Consider the following 17,393-nt stretch of genomic DNA (forward strand, 5'->3'; position numbering starts at 1 on the left):
GGGGCATCTTGGGAGCTGTGGTTCAATCCCGCCACGGTGGCGCTTTACGGCAGGGCGTAACGATGAGGAAAAGCGCGCCGCGTCCCGCCGCTGTTTGCGACAGAGTGAGCGCGGGAGAGAGGGCGGTGGGTGAGGAGAGCCCGGCCGGCGGGGAACCGGGGGGTCGGGGAGGGGCTGCTGCGGGTGAGGGAGAGCCCGGCTGGGGTCGAGGGGTGGTGGGGGGCTTTTCCTGCCCCGGCTGCGATGGGTGGGGGGCAGCCCCGGCCGGAGGGAGGAAGGCCTTGACAGCGCAGAGGGAGCTGGGGGCCCTGCCTGGGGCCGGGCAGCACCCGCCGGGTAACTGCTTCTGGTGGGGGGAGAAGCCTCCAGCTCCGTGCAGCTCTGCGCCGTGAAAGGCGCTGGGGCAGCCGCGCAGAGGATGCCCTGGGCCCTCCCGGGGTCGCCGGTTAAAGGCTGACTAGGGCCGTGCAGGGGACATTCAGCGATCGCTCTCCATCCTCGGCAGGATCCGGCCCCAGGGCAAGGACACAGCAGCATGTCTAGGCCTCGCGGGAGCTGTCATCGTCTCTTGTAATGAACTTTCAAGCGAGGCTTTTTGTTAACTGCGGGGTCAGGATGCTGCCACAGCCCTGGCGTCTCTTCTCCCGGGCTGCGGAGGACGTGGCGTTGCAGAGGATCCGGAAGGTCCTATGTGTGGCTGAGAAGAACGATGCTGCCCGAGGGATTGCAGATCTGCTCTCCAACAGCAGAATGCGACGGGTAGGCATACACCACATCTCCTTACTTCTTCCCAATATGTGTTCTGGTCTGGCTTAGCTGGCTGGAAAGCGTCAGCTCACCAGGGCCACCGTGCTGCACAGGCCTGGTCTTGGGTGTAGTCTGTGTCTTGGTGTGATAGCCTCATCCCCCTCAGCAGAGCTTGGCACAGGCAGTTTGCATCAGCACGTGTGACATCTTGCACCATTTTTGTCTCTGGCCACTTCTGATTGCGCAAGGGTACAAGAATAGCTTTCTTTCGTGGACAAACACCACTTGCCAAAATGTACTTGGGAGCCCTTTTTCTCCTGTGACAAGTCCTGTTGGAATTTAGCTCCCCAGCTGCTCTCCCTCCGCCCACACTGCCTTCTCTGGGCACTGAGCTCTGCAGTGAGGACTCCCTGTGTCGTTCCTAGCTTCGCAGTGTACATGAAAGGCTTCAGGAGCTGAAACCATCTGTTAGCGTGTATTTCCCAGTCAAAGAGCACCACTTCTGCAGCGTCAGCAAGTTTCAGGGGTTTACTGAAGTTTGCATAATAAAGCAAAGCTGGTCTGTGGTTTGGAGAAGAGGAGTTCGAAGATCTCTCCTCTCTGCTGTTTTGTTTTGTGACCTTTAACGGTTTGCATAATTACTTGGTACTTCCACACTAAGGAACTAGAAAGTGCTTCTAGACCAGAATTATATTTGAATGAAAGGTGTTATTGACAACCTAAGCGCTGACGGTCCCAAGCAAGAAAGATATTGTTCTGCTTCTGTAGGAAAAGCAGCAAATACCCAATCTAGAAACTTCCACAAGTCTCAGTTAGGTGGAAGGTAGTCTTGGGGATCTGGAGCTGACACACTCATTGGCATTTGGAGCAGAACAGTTGTTTGCCAGGAATATAACTGGCCAGCCCAATTAAACAAATCTGTTCCCACTGTCTGTTGTCACTGTCGGCAGGGTGATAACCCTGGCAGCCCCTTCAGGCATAGTTTAAAATACTTTTACGTTGGAAAGCACCATTTCAATGTCTTCATAAATGATACAGGCAATTTCTATTCACCTCGCTGCAGTACAGTACATGGTTTTCACTTGCCCCGTGCTTCTCTGTGTTGTGCCGTAACAGCGTGTATAAAGCGAGGCGGAACGCGTTTGGTTTCTGTTAGAAGCCAGAAATTCAGCAACTTTCCTTTTCCTTTTAGCGAGAAGGGTTTTCCAAGTTCAACAAGATCTACGAATATGACTACCAGATGTTTGGCCAGGTAGAGTTTTCTTTCATTCTACTGCTGAATTAGAGAAGTGCAAAATACTAATTGTTAAAAAAAAGCCGTTTGTCAGAAGTTACAAAACACATATCCAGTGACGGGGCCATTTTGTCCAAAGATGAGGAAAAGTCAGATGTTCTTTTCTTGGCTCAACCACTGACCTGTTCTATTACTTCAAGTCTTTCAACTTTCTGGTTTTATATCAGTCAAAAATACGTTGCTATTTAGAATTGGGAGCTTCCTACAAAAATTGAGGATGAGGCTGTAGATTTAGCTGTCTGACGATGTCACTGATTGTCTAAATTGAGAACTGTCAAGATCTTGGGGCTGTGGGTAGTTTTTAGCAAATGATGGGCACTAATTACCTTGCTCTGTCTCTTGCAGAACGTTACTATGGTGATGACATCGGTGTCAGGACACTTACTGGCTCATGATTTTAAGCTGCCCTTTCGCAAATGGTTAGTACTTAGTACCCCCTGGCAGGAAGGGGGGCTGTCACCTTCTGCCTTCAGCCCTGAGCTGAGAGGGGACTGCCATTTCAAAGGCTGGGGAGCAGGGAGGGACCCTGACACCGCGTGCGGCTCAGGGATGAGTACCAAATTTTATATAGAATACCTAAAATATTGGTTAAAATTACTGCCTTCAGGGCGCTAAAAAACCCCAACATCGTAATACTGGTTAAAATACATTAAGGCAGACCCAAGGAATTAAACTGTTTCCAACACTTGACTGATGTTTTTGTGGTTTTTGTTCCACTGGGAGTTGTCCTGGGAAGGGAGGTGTTTTCTCTAGCTTCCCTCCCCTTTGTCCTCTGTGCTTGAAATAAAAGAAATTGCCTGTTTAGGGCTGTCTTCCAGATTTGCTGTTTTCTGTGGTTGTTTTTTGGTTCTGTTGCTTCTAAGTGTAACTCAGCATTTCATGTGCACTCTAAGTCATCTAAGACAAGGCCCATAATAAAAATATATTATTAATTCCAGTACTCGAACAGCATTTCCTCACAACATATGTTCTAGTTTTTATGCACACTGTTTACCCTCTGTTTATCAGGCATAGCTGCAACCCTCTAGCTCTTTTTGATGCTGAAATCGAGAAGTATTGCCCGGAAAATTACGTGGATATCAAGGTAGGTTGGTTCTAAGAGTATCCCTGAAACTGGGTTCAGAGTTTAGTTCTACAAATACTGTCTCAGACAGAAGGACGATCGTACCTTTGTCCTGAACGTCTCAGCTTCTAGAGTTTCGCAAATTCCTCTTGCATTTGCTAGGACTATATATGCTGTTCATTTGTGATATGGAAAGTCTCCTGCTTCTCTACAGTTAGTGCAGTAAAGGAACAACTGCTTTGCTAGAAGTAGAAATGTTTTTTCCAACAAGGTAGAATTGGCAATTGCGTCTCAATTTTACAAAAAATGACATTTTCAGAAAACAGATTGTGGTACAATCCAATCCAAGCCATGCTTTTTAACAGTTAGGTGTAAATCAATGACTCAGTTCTTTTGAAAGCTGCCTAATAGCATGAGAGACACAATTACAAAATGTTATTGCACCAATCTATCTCTATGGATACACACTGCATTTCATGTTGTTAGTGAGTCATTCTAAAATGAAATGACAGAGCAGGTGGCCTGGTCTATCTCACTTTGTGTTGTTTTCTCATCTCAGAGAACCCTCGAACGAGAAATCCAGCAGTGCCAAGCTCTGGTGATCTGGACTGACTGCGATCGAGAAGGAGAGAACATTGGCTTTGAGATAATTCACGTTTGCAAAGCTGGTGCGTAGAGCATCTTCTGCATCAATCTGAGTTCCATTAAAGTGCTGATTTAACAGGTATTGCTGTTCAGAGATCTCATAACAGGCGTACTTTCAACGTTACTGTGTCCAGGTTAAATAGGTTGACTGTAGTTCTGATAAATACGTGGCTCTGGTAGACCAGAAATAAATTTAGCTATTAGAAAGCTATAGAATAGGTTGACAGCATACTCTTTCGAAGATAGCTATTCATTAGTTGCTCCTTTCCATTGGTGTTTGAGTCGCTCTTCGATTTTTTTTTTTTTTTTTTTTTTTCTGACAGTAAAGCCAAACCTCCGGGTTTTCCGAGCCCGTTTTTCAGAGATCACGCTTCACGCCGTCAGAACAGCCTGTGAGAACCTCACCCAACCGGATCAAAAAACGAGCGATGCCGTCGACGTCAGGCAGGAGCTGGACCTCAGGATAGGTACGTAAACACGCGCTGGAGATAAGAGCAGCTGCCAGGCCTGAGCTGCTGCGTACAGCTCTTCTAAAGGGAAGTGAACAGCAGTGTGGTAGGTAGGCAGGCAACAGCTTTGTTATCAGTGTAGAGCTTGTTGTCTATAAATACTTGAATGCACATTGTTAAAGCCCAGCAACGGGTGTTTAGAAATCATCTGTTATTCTGCCTCCAACACAAGACAGAAATACCCTCTGTAGTATCATAAATCTGATTTTTAGGTCAGATACAACTAAATCACATCTCATGTTTTACTGGAAATGTGATCTTGGAAGCAAATGTTAGGTTTATAGCTCACATAGTGCTGACAGGCTTCTGCAACTTTGAGTATTAGAGTAACATTAGTAATTAAGAGTATTTAAAAGGACCATCTGAAGTGTTGTGATTCTCCTCCAGTGTTGTATTACTCAGTTCTGGTGTCCATTTTGTTTTCTCAGGTGCTGCCTTCACCAGATTCCAGACACTGAGGCTCCAGAAGATCTTCCCTGATATTTTAGCAGATCAGCTGATCAGCTACGGTAGCTGCCAGTTCCCAACACTGGGGTTTGTAGTTGAGCGCTTTAAAGCCATCCAGGCCTTTGTTCCTGAAGCCTTCTATAAAATTAAAGGTATGTCTGGGGAAAGCAAGTCCTGGGCTCCATCTTAAAGGGCTTGATGTGTATAGAAAGGAAAAACATCAGGGCAACAAACAAACAGTGCTGCAGAGGTGGTTTCCGCTTCCTTTGCTGTGACCACTAAGCAGAACCGAGAGGTTTCCCAATAGCGTGGCCCCCCACCTCTGCTCTATTTCCTTTGTATTCCTGCTATATCACTCCGATCTGTTGTTCACCAGTGACACATGATCATGAAGATGGCAGTGTGGTCTTCAACTGGAAGAGGAACCGGCTCTTTAATCACACCGCATGCCTGGTCCTTTACCAGATGTGTATGGAGGTAGGAAAGCTTGTAAATAGTTGTATAATCCAGTATCAGCCAAGCATTTCCTGCATCCATCTCGCTCAAGAGCTTTAAAGAACAGTTTGTGTAAACTCTTAAAGGAGATTTTGCATTTTGCTTGCTCTGTGTTTAGGATCCGGTAGCAACTGTTGTTGAGGTTGGGAGCAAGCCAAAGAGCAAATGGAGGCCCCTGCCCCTGGACACTGTGGTATGTTTGAACTCTGCTGAAGGGACTTATCTGAAAGAAGCTTTGAACAGATACTTCACTCACCGCTCTGAATTATGCACAAATATTTCTTTCTTTTTTTTTCTGGCTCCTCCCAACACAGGAACTCGAGAAGTTGGCTTCCCGCAAACTGAAAATAAACGCAAAGGAAACCATGAGAATAGCAGAAAAACTCTATACTCAAGGGTAAGAAAGCAAGGCTTGGCTTGGTAAACTTAATTCTTTCAAAAGTAAACAGCCTTTAGTCCAAAGTGGGAAGCATCTTGGAGCTCCTCTTAAAGCACTCTTCTGCCGTTCTTCTTAAGGTTCATTAGCTACCCCCGAACTGAGACCAACATTTTCCCCAAGGAGCTGAACCTCTCTGCCTTAGTACAACAGCAAACACAGGACCCAAACTGGGGAGCATTTGCACAGAGGATTTTGGATCAGGGTGGGCCAACCCCTCGGAGTGGAACCAAATCAGATCAGGCTCACCCTCCCATTCACCCCACAAAATACACTGCTAACCTACAGGTGAGTTTAACAAAGGCAGATAACTGGATGGTTTGTATTGCTTGATAAATAAAGATGGGAGTCTTAATAATAGGGTCATTAGCACAGTATCATCACCTGAGCTCTCACTAATATTTCTTGACATCTCATTAACACAGGAGGACACTGACCCTCTTTTTCTGTTTGATATTAGGGCAATGAGCAGAGACTATATGAATTCATCGTGCGCCATTTTTTGGCTTGCTGCTCTCAAGATGCCAAGGGACAGGAAACAACTGTGGAGATCGACATTGCTAATGAGCGATTCATTGCTCAAGGACTAATGATCCTGGCCCAAAATTATCTGGAAGTCTATCCTTATGAGAAGTGGAGCGATAAGGTAATACCCTCAAATAGCAGAGACGGGAGAGGCTAAAGTACCTGGAGTTTAAAGTCACACTTCACTGCCGACTTCAGACCCCTCTACAGAACATCCTTTGACAATTTCTGGCCCACTGGCTGTTTCACTCAGATCCATCTCTGCTGAAAACCTGTGCAGCTTTATTGTGTCAGCTTTGGATAGATTCTTCCCCTTCTGACACCAGAGGCCACACAGGAGCTGCAGTTGCCGTTCCGTGGTTCTGGTGGCTCATTAGTGGTTAATCCTGAGGACCCTGAGACTGGATCTCCTCCAGCACAGGGTGCTGCTCTATGACTGCACTGGCCTGCTGTTAGCATGACATTTTGTCTTCAATGAATGGACCAGAAGGCAGTTTCAAAGAGATTCTCCTTCCCTTCAGGTTATCCCACTGTATGAGAAAGGGTCTCGCTTTCAGCCGACTACAGTGGAGATGGTGGATGGGGAAACCAGCCCTCCATTGCTCCTCACAGAAGCGGATCTCATTGCTCTCATGGAGAAACATGGCATTGGTCAGTATTGGCAGCGTGGCCTTTTGCTCTTGGGAGAGCTTTGTTCGTGAGCTCCTTCTCAACTTCTCGAAGTTCTGTCCCACCCTCAGAGAATTCTCTAAATGTCACTTCAGATAAGAAATCACTTAAATGTACAGAACAAAAGGATAGTTGAGACCTGTGGGCAAAGTCCGGAGATCCTAAGGAGCCTGCAGAGTGCCCCCAGTACCTGGGGAGATGTGCAGTTTAGGGTCCAGGGTGTGCCTGCCAGCACCTTGTTGGCCTCAGTTCCAGTGGGACATGAGGGCAGTGCTGCTCCTGCCCCTAAGTTGTCTCCTTGTCCCTTTAGGACCTTGCTCTCTGCATTAGGCACAGGGGAAGTTTCTCTTCAGCACCATTTAACTAACCTGTCTGCTTTCAGGGACCGACGCCACTCACGCTGAGCACATTGAGACGATTAAGACGCGGATGTACGTGGGCCTTACAGCGGATCAGCGGTTCCTCCCAGGCCACCTGGGCATGGGGCTGGTTGAAGGTAAGGGCAGTGCCCGTTAGGAAGATGGCAGGTTCCTTGCTTGTTCCTTCCTTTCGCTTACCGTGCAGTGTATTCCTCAGGCTATGACTCCATGGGCTACGAGATGTCCAAGCCTGACCTTCGAGCTGAGCTGGAGGCTGATCTGAAACTGATCTGTGAGGGGAAGAAAGATAAATCTGCAGTATTGCAGCAGCAGGTCCAAAAGTACAAGCAAGTCTTCATCGAAGCTGTGGCCAGAGCCAACAAGTGAGTCCTGTCTTTGCCCTTTTTTGTTTGCTTTGCTGTTCTGGGAGGTGCTGGCTTCTCACCTGGGGCTGAGGAATCCTGTCACACTGTTTCCCTGGAGCTCTGCCCGCTGTGTGTAGGCATTTGCATGGGAAGGGATGACTCGCAGCCTGGCACGCTGTCATGAGTTGGTGCCAACTAACTGCTCATCTTGGCTGAAACCCTTAAGATTAAATTCAGAGCAGGCTGAAGGAGATGGCAACTGTACCCGCACCCAGCTTGTTCCAGAGGCATGGTGCTGAATCAACGTACCTGTGGAGAAGCTCAGAGGGGGTGGGTGGAGGGCAGCAAGTGCTAGTTCACTGCAGAGCCCGATTGCTCTTTGCAGAGGAGACACACAGGATGCTCTGCTTGATCTTTATAGGTTGGACCAGGCCTTGGCTCAGTATTTTGGAGAAGCCACAGAAATTGCAGAGCAAGAGGAGGTCTACCCAGCAATGCCTGTTGCCGTTCGGAAGTGTCCACAGTGCAACAATGACATGGTCCTGAAGACCAAGAAGAACGGCGGGTTGGTGATCTTCCCTGTTGTAGAGCGTAGCCTTCTGTGTTGGTTTGTGGTTTTTCAGGCGTTGTTCGTTTACCTCCCCTCTGCAGCAAGTGTAAAAACTTGGGCTGCAGCTAGCTAACTCCACCAGCTACATAAGCTGTGTGGACTCAGCTCTCTCAAGTATGTATTTGTGCTTAAAAATTGTTGTTTTGACAATTTCTGACGGCTGAGAAGACAGGAGAACAGATGACTGACTGTCTTGACTTTGCCTCTTCCTCACCCGGTGCCTTTGTCCCACGGCAGGTTCTATCTCAGCTGCATGGGCTACCCAGCTTGTAAAACTGCTGTCTGGTTCCCTGATTTCGTGCTGGACGTGGCCAGGGATGAGAGTGTCTGTGCTGTGTGTAAACCGCATCCAGTTCACAGGTGGGTCAGCAGTTATCCCCTGGGGAAACGCAACCCCTCACATGTTATGTGTTAGCCATTAGGGCTAGAGACTTCTGTGGACTAGGCTGGGCAACTGTTTTCCATTCCAGTCTTGGAAAGCTGGAGCAGCGCTCTCATAGCTTGGGGATAGAAAGAAGAGGGTTTGGGGAAACCAGTGTAAGCATAGCAGAATTTAGAAGAAAAATAAAAAAAAAATCAAGTCCAAATCGAGGTCTGTTGATGAGCAGTTATATGAACTGGGAGACTTTCATTCTTTCCTTCCTTTCAGACTGAAGTTTAAGTTCAAGAGGGGCAGCGTTCCACCCATGATGCCCCTGGAATTTGTTGGCTGCATCGGAGGCTGTGATGACATGCTGAAAGAGCTCTTAGACCTGAAATATTTACACAGATCCTCCCAACCCACCTCGTCAGTCAGCCAGCAAGCCAATCACCTGCAGGTCAACACCTCTTTTAACAGAGCTAGGGGTGAAAACAGGCACGTGAGGGGGACCACAAACCTGGCACCGGGACATCTACTCTCCTTGAGCTCAAGGGGAACACCCAGGCCTGCTCCTTCGGCTGCTCCAGACGACGGGAACAATGCTGTGATGTGCAACTGTGGGAACGAAGCCCTGCTGTTAACCGTGCGCAAGGAAGGGCCCAATCAGGGCAGGCAGTTTTATAAATGCAGTGCCAGTACCTGCAACTTTTTTCTCTGGGCTGATCAGCAGTCAGAGGACAGAAGCAACACGGTTCCGCAGGGCTCTGCGCTGCCCCAGCCCTTTGCAGGAAGGGGCCCAGCAGGATTTCAGCGCCCAGGAGGAGGGAGAGGCCCAGAGTTCTTTGGAAGCAACAGCTCTGATTCAGGAGGCGGCGCAGTCTGCAAGTGCGACCAGCCAGCTGTCACACGCACCGTCCAAAAGGACGGGCCCAACAAAGGGCGGCAGTTCCACACCTGCTCTAAACCCCGAGAGCAGCAGTGTGGCTTCTTCCAGTGGGCGGATGAAAACGTGGCACCAGGTAAGGCTGGGCTTGCGGGGAGAGGCAAGGGTTGGAGGCTGTTCTTGAAGCTAAACTGAACACACTTCTCTCATGTGTGCGATGCTGCTGCAGCATGACAGCTCTTGGAGCAACTCACACGTTTAACAGACTTTAGGTTTGCCTTTAGAACGTCCGTCTGTAGCATTACAGCACTTCAAATGTTGCTTGTAACACCTGAGTCTGGCTTACCTGTCCAAGTGCTAGCAGGGTATGTCCTCATAGCACGCATCTGCTCCAAGCAGGATGCTTTGCTTCTGTGTGCAATAAGCATGAACATCTCGCTGTCCGTGACTTGTTGGATAAAGCCCAGCACTCTTTCCAACACTCAGTCTGGGAATTTGTCCTCTCAAGTCACAGTGCTCAGCTCTGTGAGAGCTGGTACCGACTTGATGCAGAGTTGAAGCAGTGGCACCACTTTGGGGGATCTTAAACCCCATTCTGTCATGCCAGGGAAACTATGCTGCTCCCTCTGCCCTAGCTTAGGAATGCAGTGAAAGGCCAAGGCTGAAGCTTTGATCAGAGCTGAGAAACTCAGTGTGGCTGCTGTGGAGAGATGCTGAAAACAAGTACCCACAAAAATAATCACAAAATAAGGGTGCAAAAGAAAGAGCACTGATGCGAAGGGGCAGTGAGCAAAGTACAGAGGTAGAGATGTGGTCTGAGAGAGATCTTCAACACTGGCCGCCTCCTCCTCAAGCATTTGGGCCTAAAGGGGTAGAATCAAGTTTTCAAAACTACTTAAAAAGCAAGTTTTCCCCTGGCATGTTTTGTTGTTTCTGCTTCAGCTGTAAACCAGAGCATGCAACCAGGCAGATCAGTTTCCCCTGTTCTGTTCCCACATTTCTCTAATGCTGCAAGACAAATGGGTAACATTTAACTGTCTAGACAAGTCTGAAGCAAGTGTAGTTTCAGGAATAATCTTGAGTGGCTGGGATAGTAAAATCCTTGATCTGCCATTTTGAACTTATCTTCTGTTTCTCACCTACTTAGATTGTCAAAGGTACTTAAATGCAAGTTGTTTCTCTCTAGGGCCTTCTGGAGATGTCTCTTTGAACCACTTTGGCAACAGTGGATACTCAAGAGGGTTGGGAAGTAAAGCCAAGAGACCAAGCAGTCTCTCCTCAGGAGCCACTGCCAAGAAGCCACGGACCTGTAGCATTTGCCACCAGCCTGGCCACACTAGGAAAACCTGCCCTCAAAACCACTGAGCCTGGATGGACATCTCAAGAGCCTGAAAGGTCCTGGGGTTACGAGCTACTGCAGGAACAAGAACTGGAGTCTAGAAACAAATCTGAGTTTGTGGAAGGGCTGGTTGCAGGCTGCTCCTGCCAAGGGGCACTATCCTCACACATGCATTACGTGCCCGGGCAGCAAGGGTTCAACCAGCTTTGGAAGGTGGCTCTGCTACTGGTGTCAGCCTCTATTTTCAGCTGCTCTTCTGAGCAGATTGGGATAGTCTGAACACTTCAAGGAAGCATTTTGAAACTGAATTTGCTGAGAAAACAGCACTGGATCTCGTCCACCTGCAGCTCCCACCATGGCGGCAGTTGTACGCAGCCTTTCCACCCAAGGAAGAGCTGCCTTGTAGCCACTCAGACAGACACCAGGGCTGCTTATCTCTTCCCAGTCCCTGGCTTTCCACAGTGTGGAGTTGTATTTTAAGTTCTCTTCTGAACTGATGTTACCTGAGCAACATTCCCCTTTTTTTTTTTTTGTCACAGAGCCATGCCCCTTACCTTGGTTCACCTGCCACTGAAGGAGGGCCAGGGGCAGAGAAGCTGGATCTGGTGCTTGCCCTGAAAGGGAAGCTGGGCAGCTTCATTTTAGACAGTTCTGAATTTGAAACCAAGTTCTTCCTCAAACCTTGAGGCATGCCTCTGTGATGCTGCTAGCTAATGGAAGGGTTTTTTTGTCAAACTAATAAGTTTCTTAATAAAAGATTATTTAATTTTTAAATTCGATACAGTGTCACCTTAACTCTGCCTTATTGTTTCTTCCTACTTAAAATAGTTAAGCTATTACTGTAAAAGCATCCACCCAAATCTTGCTCTTTCCACTCACTCATCAGAACAATACAGCAGCTTTCTTGGCAGAAACTCCCTGCAGTTATTTAGAAGTGAGCTGCAGAGGGGTAGGGAAAGGGCTTTTATCTCACCAGCTGCATCTGCTGTGGTGTTGCTGCCCAGGGACAGACTGACCGACAGCTGGCTGGACTGAAGGGAGGTTCTGTTTCCCTGCACTTAGTTTAGGCTGAACTCCAGGTTACCTCCTCCCTCTCTGTTGGCGCTTCCTCTGTACATCAAAGAAAGTAGATCCACAAGATCCCCGTGTCCTTTTCTGCTGGAGGACAGCATTCAGTTTTTCCTCAGGGCTCCCGATGCTGCTCAGGACCCTGCCCCTGGACACGGAGCCGTTCCCCGGGGTCAGTACCGAGGTGACAGGCAGCAGAGAGCAGGCAGGAGGCTGAAGCACTTTCTATAGGGGGTACCTGGAAGCAGAGGAGAGCACAGCAGCACAAATTGGCTTTAAGGTCCACACGAGAGAGAAGAGCGCCTTTAACTCTGCGGCAGCCCATCGCTCTCAGGAATAAGGTCAGGAGAACTCGGGTTGCATTTCCCTGTACCCCTCACTCCCACGATTAACAGCTGTGGCCTAAAAATACAGACCTGCTGGCTAAAATAACAGGATTACGAGGTGTAATGCAATCACTGAGCTGGAGAAAGCACGACAGAAGCCCGGGCAGCAGCCTCTGAATGGCAACAGCAGTGGAAAGCATGTGTGTAGCACACAGGCAGCAGGTTAAAAGTTGCCGATGGCATCAGCCCTTACCAGCTTTACTGGTCTAACCCTGGTTCAAGCAGCTGAGGAGCTGGAGCTGCTGGGTAAACGGCACGAGCTCAGCGTCCAGACGGCTCGCGTGCGGCGGCCGGGCGCTCTGAGGGCATAGGGCTTTGGAAGAGGAGGAGAAAGGCCTTGCAGGACAGGACCTGACCACCCCCAAGCTCTCGGTGAAGCGGGGGACGCCCCGGGCAGCGCTGGGTGGTTCTCTGGCATGCCACCGCAGCTGGAGGAGCGCTTCAGCCCTTAGCACAGGGAAGGAGACAAACTGGAGCTGACACAAGAGAACCAGTAGACACAGGGAGGGTTTATTCTCATTGCTAGCACCTGGGAAGTAAGTGGTTTGGAGGAACAAACTAAGTAGTTTTCAGATAGAGTTTATTTTCTTCCCATAAACAAGATGATAGCAGTAAAGAAAACTAAACCACAACAGCTGCTCACATTGAAGTCCACAGGATTTCTCCAACTCCACCAGTGTGCAAAACCAGCTCTTGCCATTAAATATAATAATATATTCCTTCTCCTTGGGACCACAGCCAGAACCAAAGCCTACTAGCAGCCACTCAAAGGAAAAAAAACAAAATACTCAAACCCAACATACATTCTTAATAAAAAGCATAAACCGCTTCAGTTCTTGCAAGCACTCTGCTCAGAGCATCATTCCTGTCCTACTTTCCTGCCCCACACCACGGGGCTCCAGGGGAACAGGACCTCAGGACAGCAGCAATGTGTGAAAAAGTCACTGCACAGACTGGGGACGCTGTGGTTTGCTGCAGAGCAGCGAGTACCCGCAGATCAACGCTGGCAGCGACCCACCCGCCGGGGAGGGAACACACAGCCCTGCTGCAGCCTCCACCGAGGGACCAATACCAGGAGCCTCCCGGCAGCCTGCAGCTCTTCTCACCACCACCTATTTTGGGATATCTTCCCGAAAAACACTGTGTGGGACAAGAACCACGAAGCCCCAACGCCGTGCTGGAAGTGCGCCCCTTCCTCGGGGCAGAGCTGATGCCGGCAGAATGAAGAGGTAGGGCTGAGCTCACCCCTTTTAGCAGCTGAAAGGGTTTCCAGAGAATAAACTCACAGCCCCGTTTGCTATGGCTCTACCTTCAAGCGCCCAGACAACCACCCAGGTCATCGCTGGGGCTTTATTTCAGCTTGGCAATATCCTAAAGACAGATGAAGCTCCCACTCTGTCCCAAAAGCTCGCCTGGGGGCATGGCACAGTAAGACCAAATTGGGTGCTGGTGAAAGGACCCACCCAGGACGCTGCATCCGTGGGGTCTGCAGGACGCAGCAGCAGCAAGAAACTGCTCCCCTCCAGCTCCCCCGCTGGTGTCAGAGCACGAGGGAAGCCTGGCAGCTGGGACAGGCAGAGGACACCAGGAACCAGAGACCAAACATGCTTCACATTGGCTCCCAGTGGACGGGACTCACCTGTAGGTACTCAAGGTGTGGGCTGCACTCGCCCTGGGTTCAGCAGAGCCTCCCAGCCAAAGGCTCCTCACGCCAGCACCCACCTCGACTCAGGCACATTTTATTCAGACAGGAAATTATTATTTTTTTCTTATAAAGTGCAAGAACTTTGCCTCTTACTGACTAGTCAACTAGAAGCATCGCAACCCTCACAGCAGGGAGCAGCAGACGGGTGAGGAACACCCTACATTCGGGAGCTCCCCACGCACCAGTCATTTCTCCTTCAGCAGGAGCTCTGGCTCCGATACGGCCCTGTAGAGCATGAAGCCCATCTCATCGATTTCCTCGTCCAACAGCTCGCAGAAGAGGTTGATTTTGGGGTTGAAATAGGAAGGCAGGACCCCTTTCTCCAGGTAGCCTACCAGCTCCTCGAGCAGCTGCTGGAACCTGTCGGCAAGGCTTTCTTCTGCCCAGTCCAAACCGGTGGCACTGAGGTGAAGGACGACGTGGGTCAAGGGGCTGCCGCTCAGTTTGTGCAGGGCAGGATGGCTCTTGCAGACACCGTTCAGGATGCGGAGGCAGCGCTGCCGAACCCCAGAGTCACCAGCATCCAGCTCCTTCACCTTCGAGACCTCTGCCCTGTAAAAACTCTCAAGCCAGAGGTTTTCCACCAGTCCTTCAGGAGGAGCGGCCAGGAGAACCTTGTCCTCCATTTCCACCACTGGGAACAGGGTGATGCTCAGCTTGATCTGATCGTATTTGACTTCCAGTTTCAGCTCCTGGGAGGCCACGACGGGGTGGATGACGCTCCCCAGAAGACTGCCTATGGCAGGCCAGTTGATGGAGGCCACCAGCATCTTGTGGAGGGTCTCATTGAGTGCATTGGAGGAGAGATACCGGCCCACCATGAACCTGTCCCAAGGGCTGCGCCCACGAGGGAAATACTCCAGATCAGTCCTCTTGATCAGCCAGTACTGGGGGTTCCTCACCACAGTGTCCTCTCCTGGGATGAGGCTCCAGAGCGCGGCGTCAAGGACCACTGGCAGCATGAGGTGGATGTGGTCAGCCGCCAGCACACCGAGGCCATCGAGCAAGGGACCGCTGAGGAAGAGGCTGCCGAAGGGCAGCTCCGGGCACTTGCTCCGCAGAAAGTTCTGCAGTTGGGTGCAGATGCTCCTGGCCAGCTGCAGGGCGACGGATGCTTGTGTCTCAGGCACGGTCAGCCAGCTGCTGTAGTGGGAGAGAAGCTTCTCCTGCAGTGTGAGGCAGTGTGGAGGGCTGGATTCGACCCGAGGAGTCTCCGGAGGGGCAGAGCAGACCCTGAGCTCTGTGAGAAGGGGATGGGGCAGAGGAAAGGGAGAAGTCACAGCTCTGAGCAGATCATCTGCAAGCAGCAACTTCTCCTGCCGCAGCCAAGGGAGAGGCGTGAGCTGGGTGCCCAGCTCTCAGCCCACCTCTCGACATGGGGCTGACCTTGCCAAGAGGGCCACCACCGAGTCCTCTGATGTTCGCAGCACTTGTCAGCCAAGGCAGAGCTCAAACTAACCTCAAAACCAACAGTGCCCAGCCTCACCCCGCAGCTAGAGATGGGTAAACCAGGCTAAGCACCATCAGCCAGGCAAGGGACTCGCTGCCAGGGTCCCTACAAGTCTCAGCCCTGCTGGGACTGCTCTGGCAGATCCAGCCTGCCCTGATGCCTGCCTGATCGCTTGGGTCCTGTGAACAATCCTGTTCCAGGTCAGGTATCTCAGGACCTGCCCTGCACCAAGCTGGGCTGCTTTCCCTCTTGGAAAAACACCGTCTTTGTAGGCAGCGAGACAAGGCAGCCTTTGCCAGCGGCAGCTCCCAAGCGCACCTTCCTCTGAGCAGAACTGACCCAGAAAACGAGCACAGCAGACACCGCTCCAGAGTAAACAAAGCCCCGACGGCCTCCACCACGCCGCGGTGGCCGAGACGTTATCAGAGGTGCCGTTACCACAGGCATTGCCTAAAAAGGGGCCGTGGCTTGGGAGCCTCCCAGGAGGGCAGGCTCAATCGGGTCGGCTTTCTGGACACCGAGCTAAAAATAACGTGGAGCTCCCAGACCGCTGAGAGCAGCGGCGCAGCCAGCCCCGAGCACATCAAGGTGATCTTCCCAACAGTGGCAGGAGCCGGCACAAACACCACGAGCCTCACCTGGCGCCGGCGGCAGAGCTGGAGAGAGCAGAGGTTCGCTGAGGTCTTCCCTTCTCTGCTTCTTGGGGGGTTTTGGTGTTGCTTTGATCAAAGCCAAGTCCTGCCAGCTCTCCTCCAGGGTCTTCTGTTCAGCTTTGGGATCACCTTCATCGCGAGGGCTGGTGGCTCGGTCTATCAGCTGGAGGGAAGGAAAACCCACATGGACAAGTTATTATCTTTGTACCATTCTCCACAGTCCCACCTTGCACTAAGGGGGACAACAGCCCCTCTGGTACACGCACAGGGAGACACAGCCCCACGCCCAGCTTCTACTAGCAAAAATATACAGTTTAGGGGGCCACAAAGGTGGACATTTTCTCCCTGCATATTTTAAGTGGAAAACAGGGGCCCAAACATGAATTAAACCCAAGGTGCCTTTCTGAATGGCATACTGCATCCCAAACGTGTGCTGCTCCGAGCAAACGGGGCGCAGGGCTGCACGTGCCCCCGCAGGGTGGGAGCAGGCAGCTCCATGCCCACGGCGCTGCCATCGGCACCGGACTCGAAGGACCAGCTCTGCAGCCGGGGCGCAGCCAGCCAGTTTTGAGGTGCATCTTCCCCCCGCCGCAACCGGGGAGCAAAGCGGCCTTCCTCCACGTCCTCCGAGCCCCGACGGCGGCTGCGCCGGCCTTACCCGCTTGACGGCCAGCGTGGCGATGGCCAGCACGGCCGCGCCGGTGACGCCCAGCACCAGCCTGGCGTTGGCCAACAGCAGGTCGAGGACGTTGCCCAGCCCGCTGTCCTCCTGCCGCTTGCCCCGCTGGCGTGTGAACTCGGCCATGGTCACCCTGCGGAGGAAGAGGAGGAGCGGGGTGTCACCCTGGACGGGGGGAACCTGCCCCCCCCGGGGGACGCAGAGCCCGCAGAGAGGGGAGTTTTTTGGGGGGATTTCAGCCGGCCCCGCCGCTCCCCTCCACCGCCGGGGCAAAGGCTCCCGCTGCCGCCGGGCCGCCTGGGTGCGGCGTGGAGCAAGGGTCACCCTGCTGAAGGGCCACCCCACTGAAGGGTCACCCCGCTGCAGGGTCGCCCCCACTGAAGGGTCGCCCCCACTCCTCGCCCGGCGCTGCCGCAACCTCGGGGAGAACCGGCGGTTACCGGGTCGGTTACCGGGGCCCGTGCGTCCGCCGGAGGGGCCGGGACGGAGACCCCCGCGCTGCCCCGAGCCGGGGGAGGCGGCCAGGCCGCAGGCACCACCCGGGGCCGCGACCCGCCGAAGGGCAGGAGCGGGGACCCCCCCCCGCCAAGCCCGCACTCACCCCGCGCTGCCGGCGGCCCGCGCGTGCCAGCGCGGCCCCAGCCAATAGGGGCGCGGCGCGAGGCGGCCCCGCCCACTCCGGAAGCAGAACGCGGCCCCACCCTT

At 51.8% G+C, this 17,393-nt stretch overlaps 2 protein-coding genes across 8 annotated transcripts; one reads left to right on the forward strand and one right to left on the reverse strand.

Annotated features, from left to right (window-relative positions):
* Positions 1-31: 31 nt before the first annotated feature.
* Positions 32-11,525, forward strand: TOP3A (DNA topoisomerase III alpha). Of its 4 annotated transcripts, none has more exons than XM_074886460.1 (20): positions 32-104; positions 506-759; positions 1,940-1,999; positions 2,387-2,460; positions 3,050-3,125; positions 3,664-3,772; positions 4,073-4,216; positions 4,687-4,857; positions 5,082-5,182; positions 5,319-5,393; positions 5,515-5,597; positions 5,717-5,924; positions 6,097-6,282; positions 6,683-6,812; positions 7,213-7,326; positions 7,407-7,572; positions 7,976-8,119; positions 8,402-8,524; positions 8,814-9,544; positions 10,595-11,525. In XM_074886460.1, exons 2-20 carry the CDS (start codon positions 574-576, stop codon positions 10,771-10,773), a joined length of 3,060 nt encoding a protein of 1,019 aa, XP_074742561.1. In that variant the 5' UTR covers positions 32-104; positions 506-573; the 3' UTR covers positions 10,774-11,525. The 4 variants fall into 4 exon arrangements, with proteins under 4 accessions (XP_074742561.1, XP_074742562.1, XP_074742563.1 ...); XM_074886461.1 differs by having other exon boundaries at positions 75-125; XM_074886462.1 differs by lacking the exon at positions 32-104 and adding an exon at positions 110-129.
* A 299-nt stretch (positions 11,526-11,824) lies between these two features.
* MIEF2 (mitochondrial elongation factor 2) lies at positions 11,825-17,365 on the reverse strand. Of its 4 annotated transcripts, XR_012631184.1 has the most exons (5): positions 17,290-17,365; positions 16,668-16,821; positions 15,995-16,172; positions 13,841-15,146; positions 11,825-12,053 (listed from the first exon to the last, which is right to left on the reverse strand). XR_012631184.1 is itself a non-coding variant. In XM_074886233.1 (4 exons), exons 2-4 carry the CDS (start codon positions 16,812-16,814, stop codon positions 14,092-14,094), a joined length of 1,380 nt encoding a protein of 459 aa, XP_074742334.1. In that variant the 5' UTR covers positions 16,815-16,821; positions 17,290-17,365; the 3' UTR covers positions 12,691-14,091. The 4 variants fall into 4 exon arrangements, 3 of the variants coding, with proteins under 3 accessions (XP_074742334.1, XP_074742336.1, XP_074742337.1); XM_074886233.1 differs by lacking the exon at positions 11,825-12,053 and having other exon boundaries at positions 12,691-15,146; XM_074886235.1 differs by lacking the exons at positions 11,825-12,053; positions 17,290-17,365 and adding an exon at positions 17,129-17,264 and having other exon boundaries at positions 12,691-15,146.
* Positions 17,366-17,393: the final 28 nt, after the last annotated feature.

The sequence above is a fragment of the Strix uralensis genome, chromosome 16, assembly GCF_047716275.1.
Source record: "Strix uralensis isolate ZFMK-TIS-50842 chromosome 16, bStrUra1, whole genome shotgun sequence".
Lineage (NCBI taxonomy): Eukaryota > Metazoa > Chordata > Aves > Strigiformes > Strigidae > Strix > Strix uralensis.

Excerpts from the sequence above, each read along its gene's own strand:
- MIEF2 (XM_074886233.1), bottom strand. The coding sequence starts at position 16,814 with ATGGCCGAGTTCACACGCCAGCGGGGCAAGCGGCAGGAGGACAGCGGG. Across the intron at positions 16,173-16,667 it reads CCACGCTGGCCGTCAAGCGG|CTGATAGACCGAGCCACCAG; the intron begins GTAAGGCCGGCG and ends CCTTCCCTCCAG. Across the intron at positions 15,147-15,994 it reads AGCTCTGCCGCCGGCGCCAG|AGCTCAGGGTCTGCTCTGCC; the intron begins GTGAGGCTCGTG and ends CCCTTCTCACAG.
- TOP3A (XM_074886460.1), top strand. The coding sequence starts at position 574 with ATGAACTTTCAAGCGAGGCTTTTTGTTAACTGCGGGGTCAGGATGCTG. Across the intron at positions 5,394-5,514 it reads CCCTGCCCCTGGACACTGTG|GAACTCGAGAAGTTGGCTTC; the intron begins GTATGTTTGAAC and ends CTCCCAACACAG. Across the intron at positions 7,327-7,406 it reads GGGCATGGGGCTGGTTGAAG|GCTATGACTCCATGGGCTAC; the intron begins GTAAGGGCAGTG and ends TGTATTCCTCAG.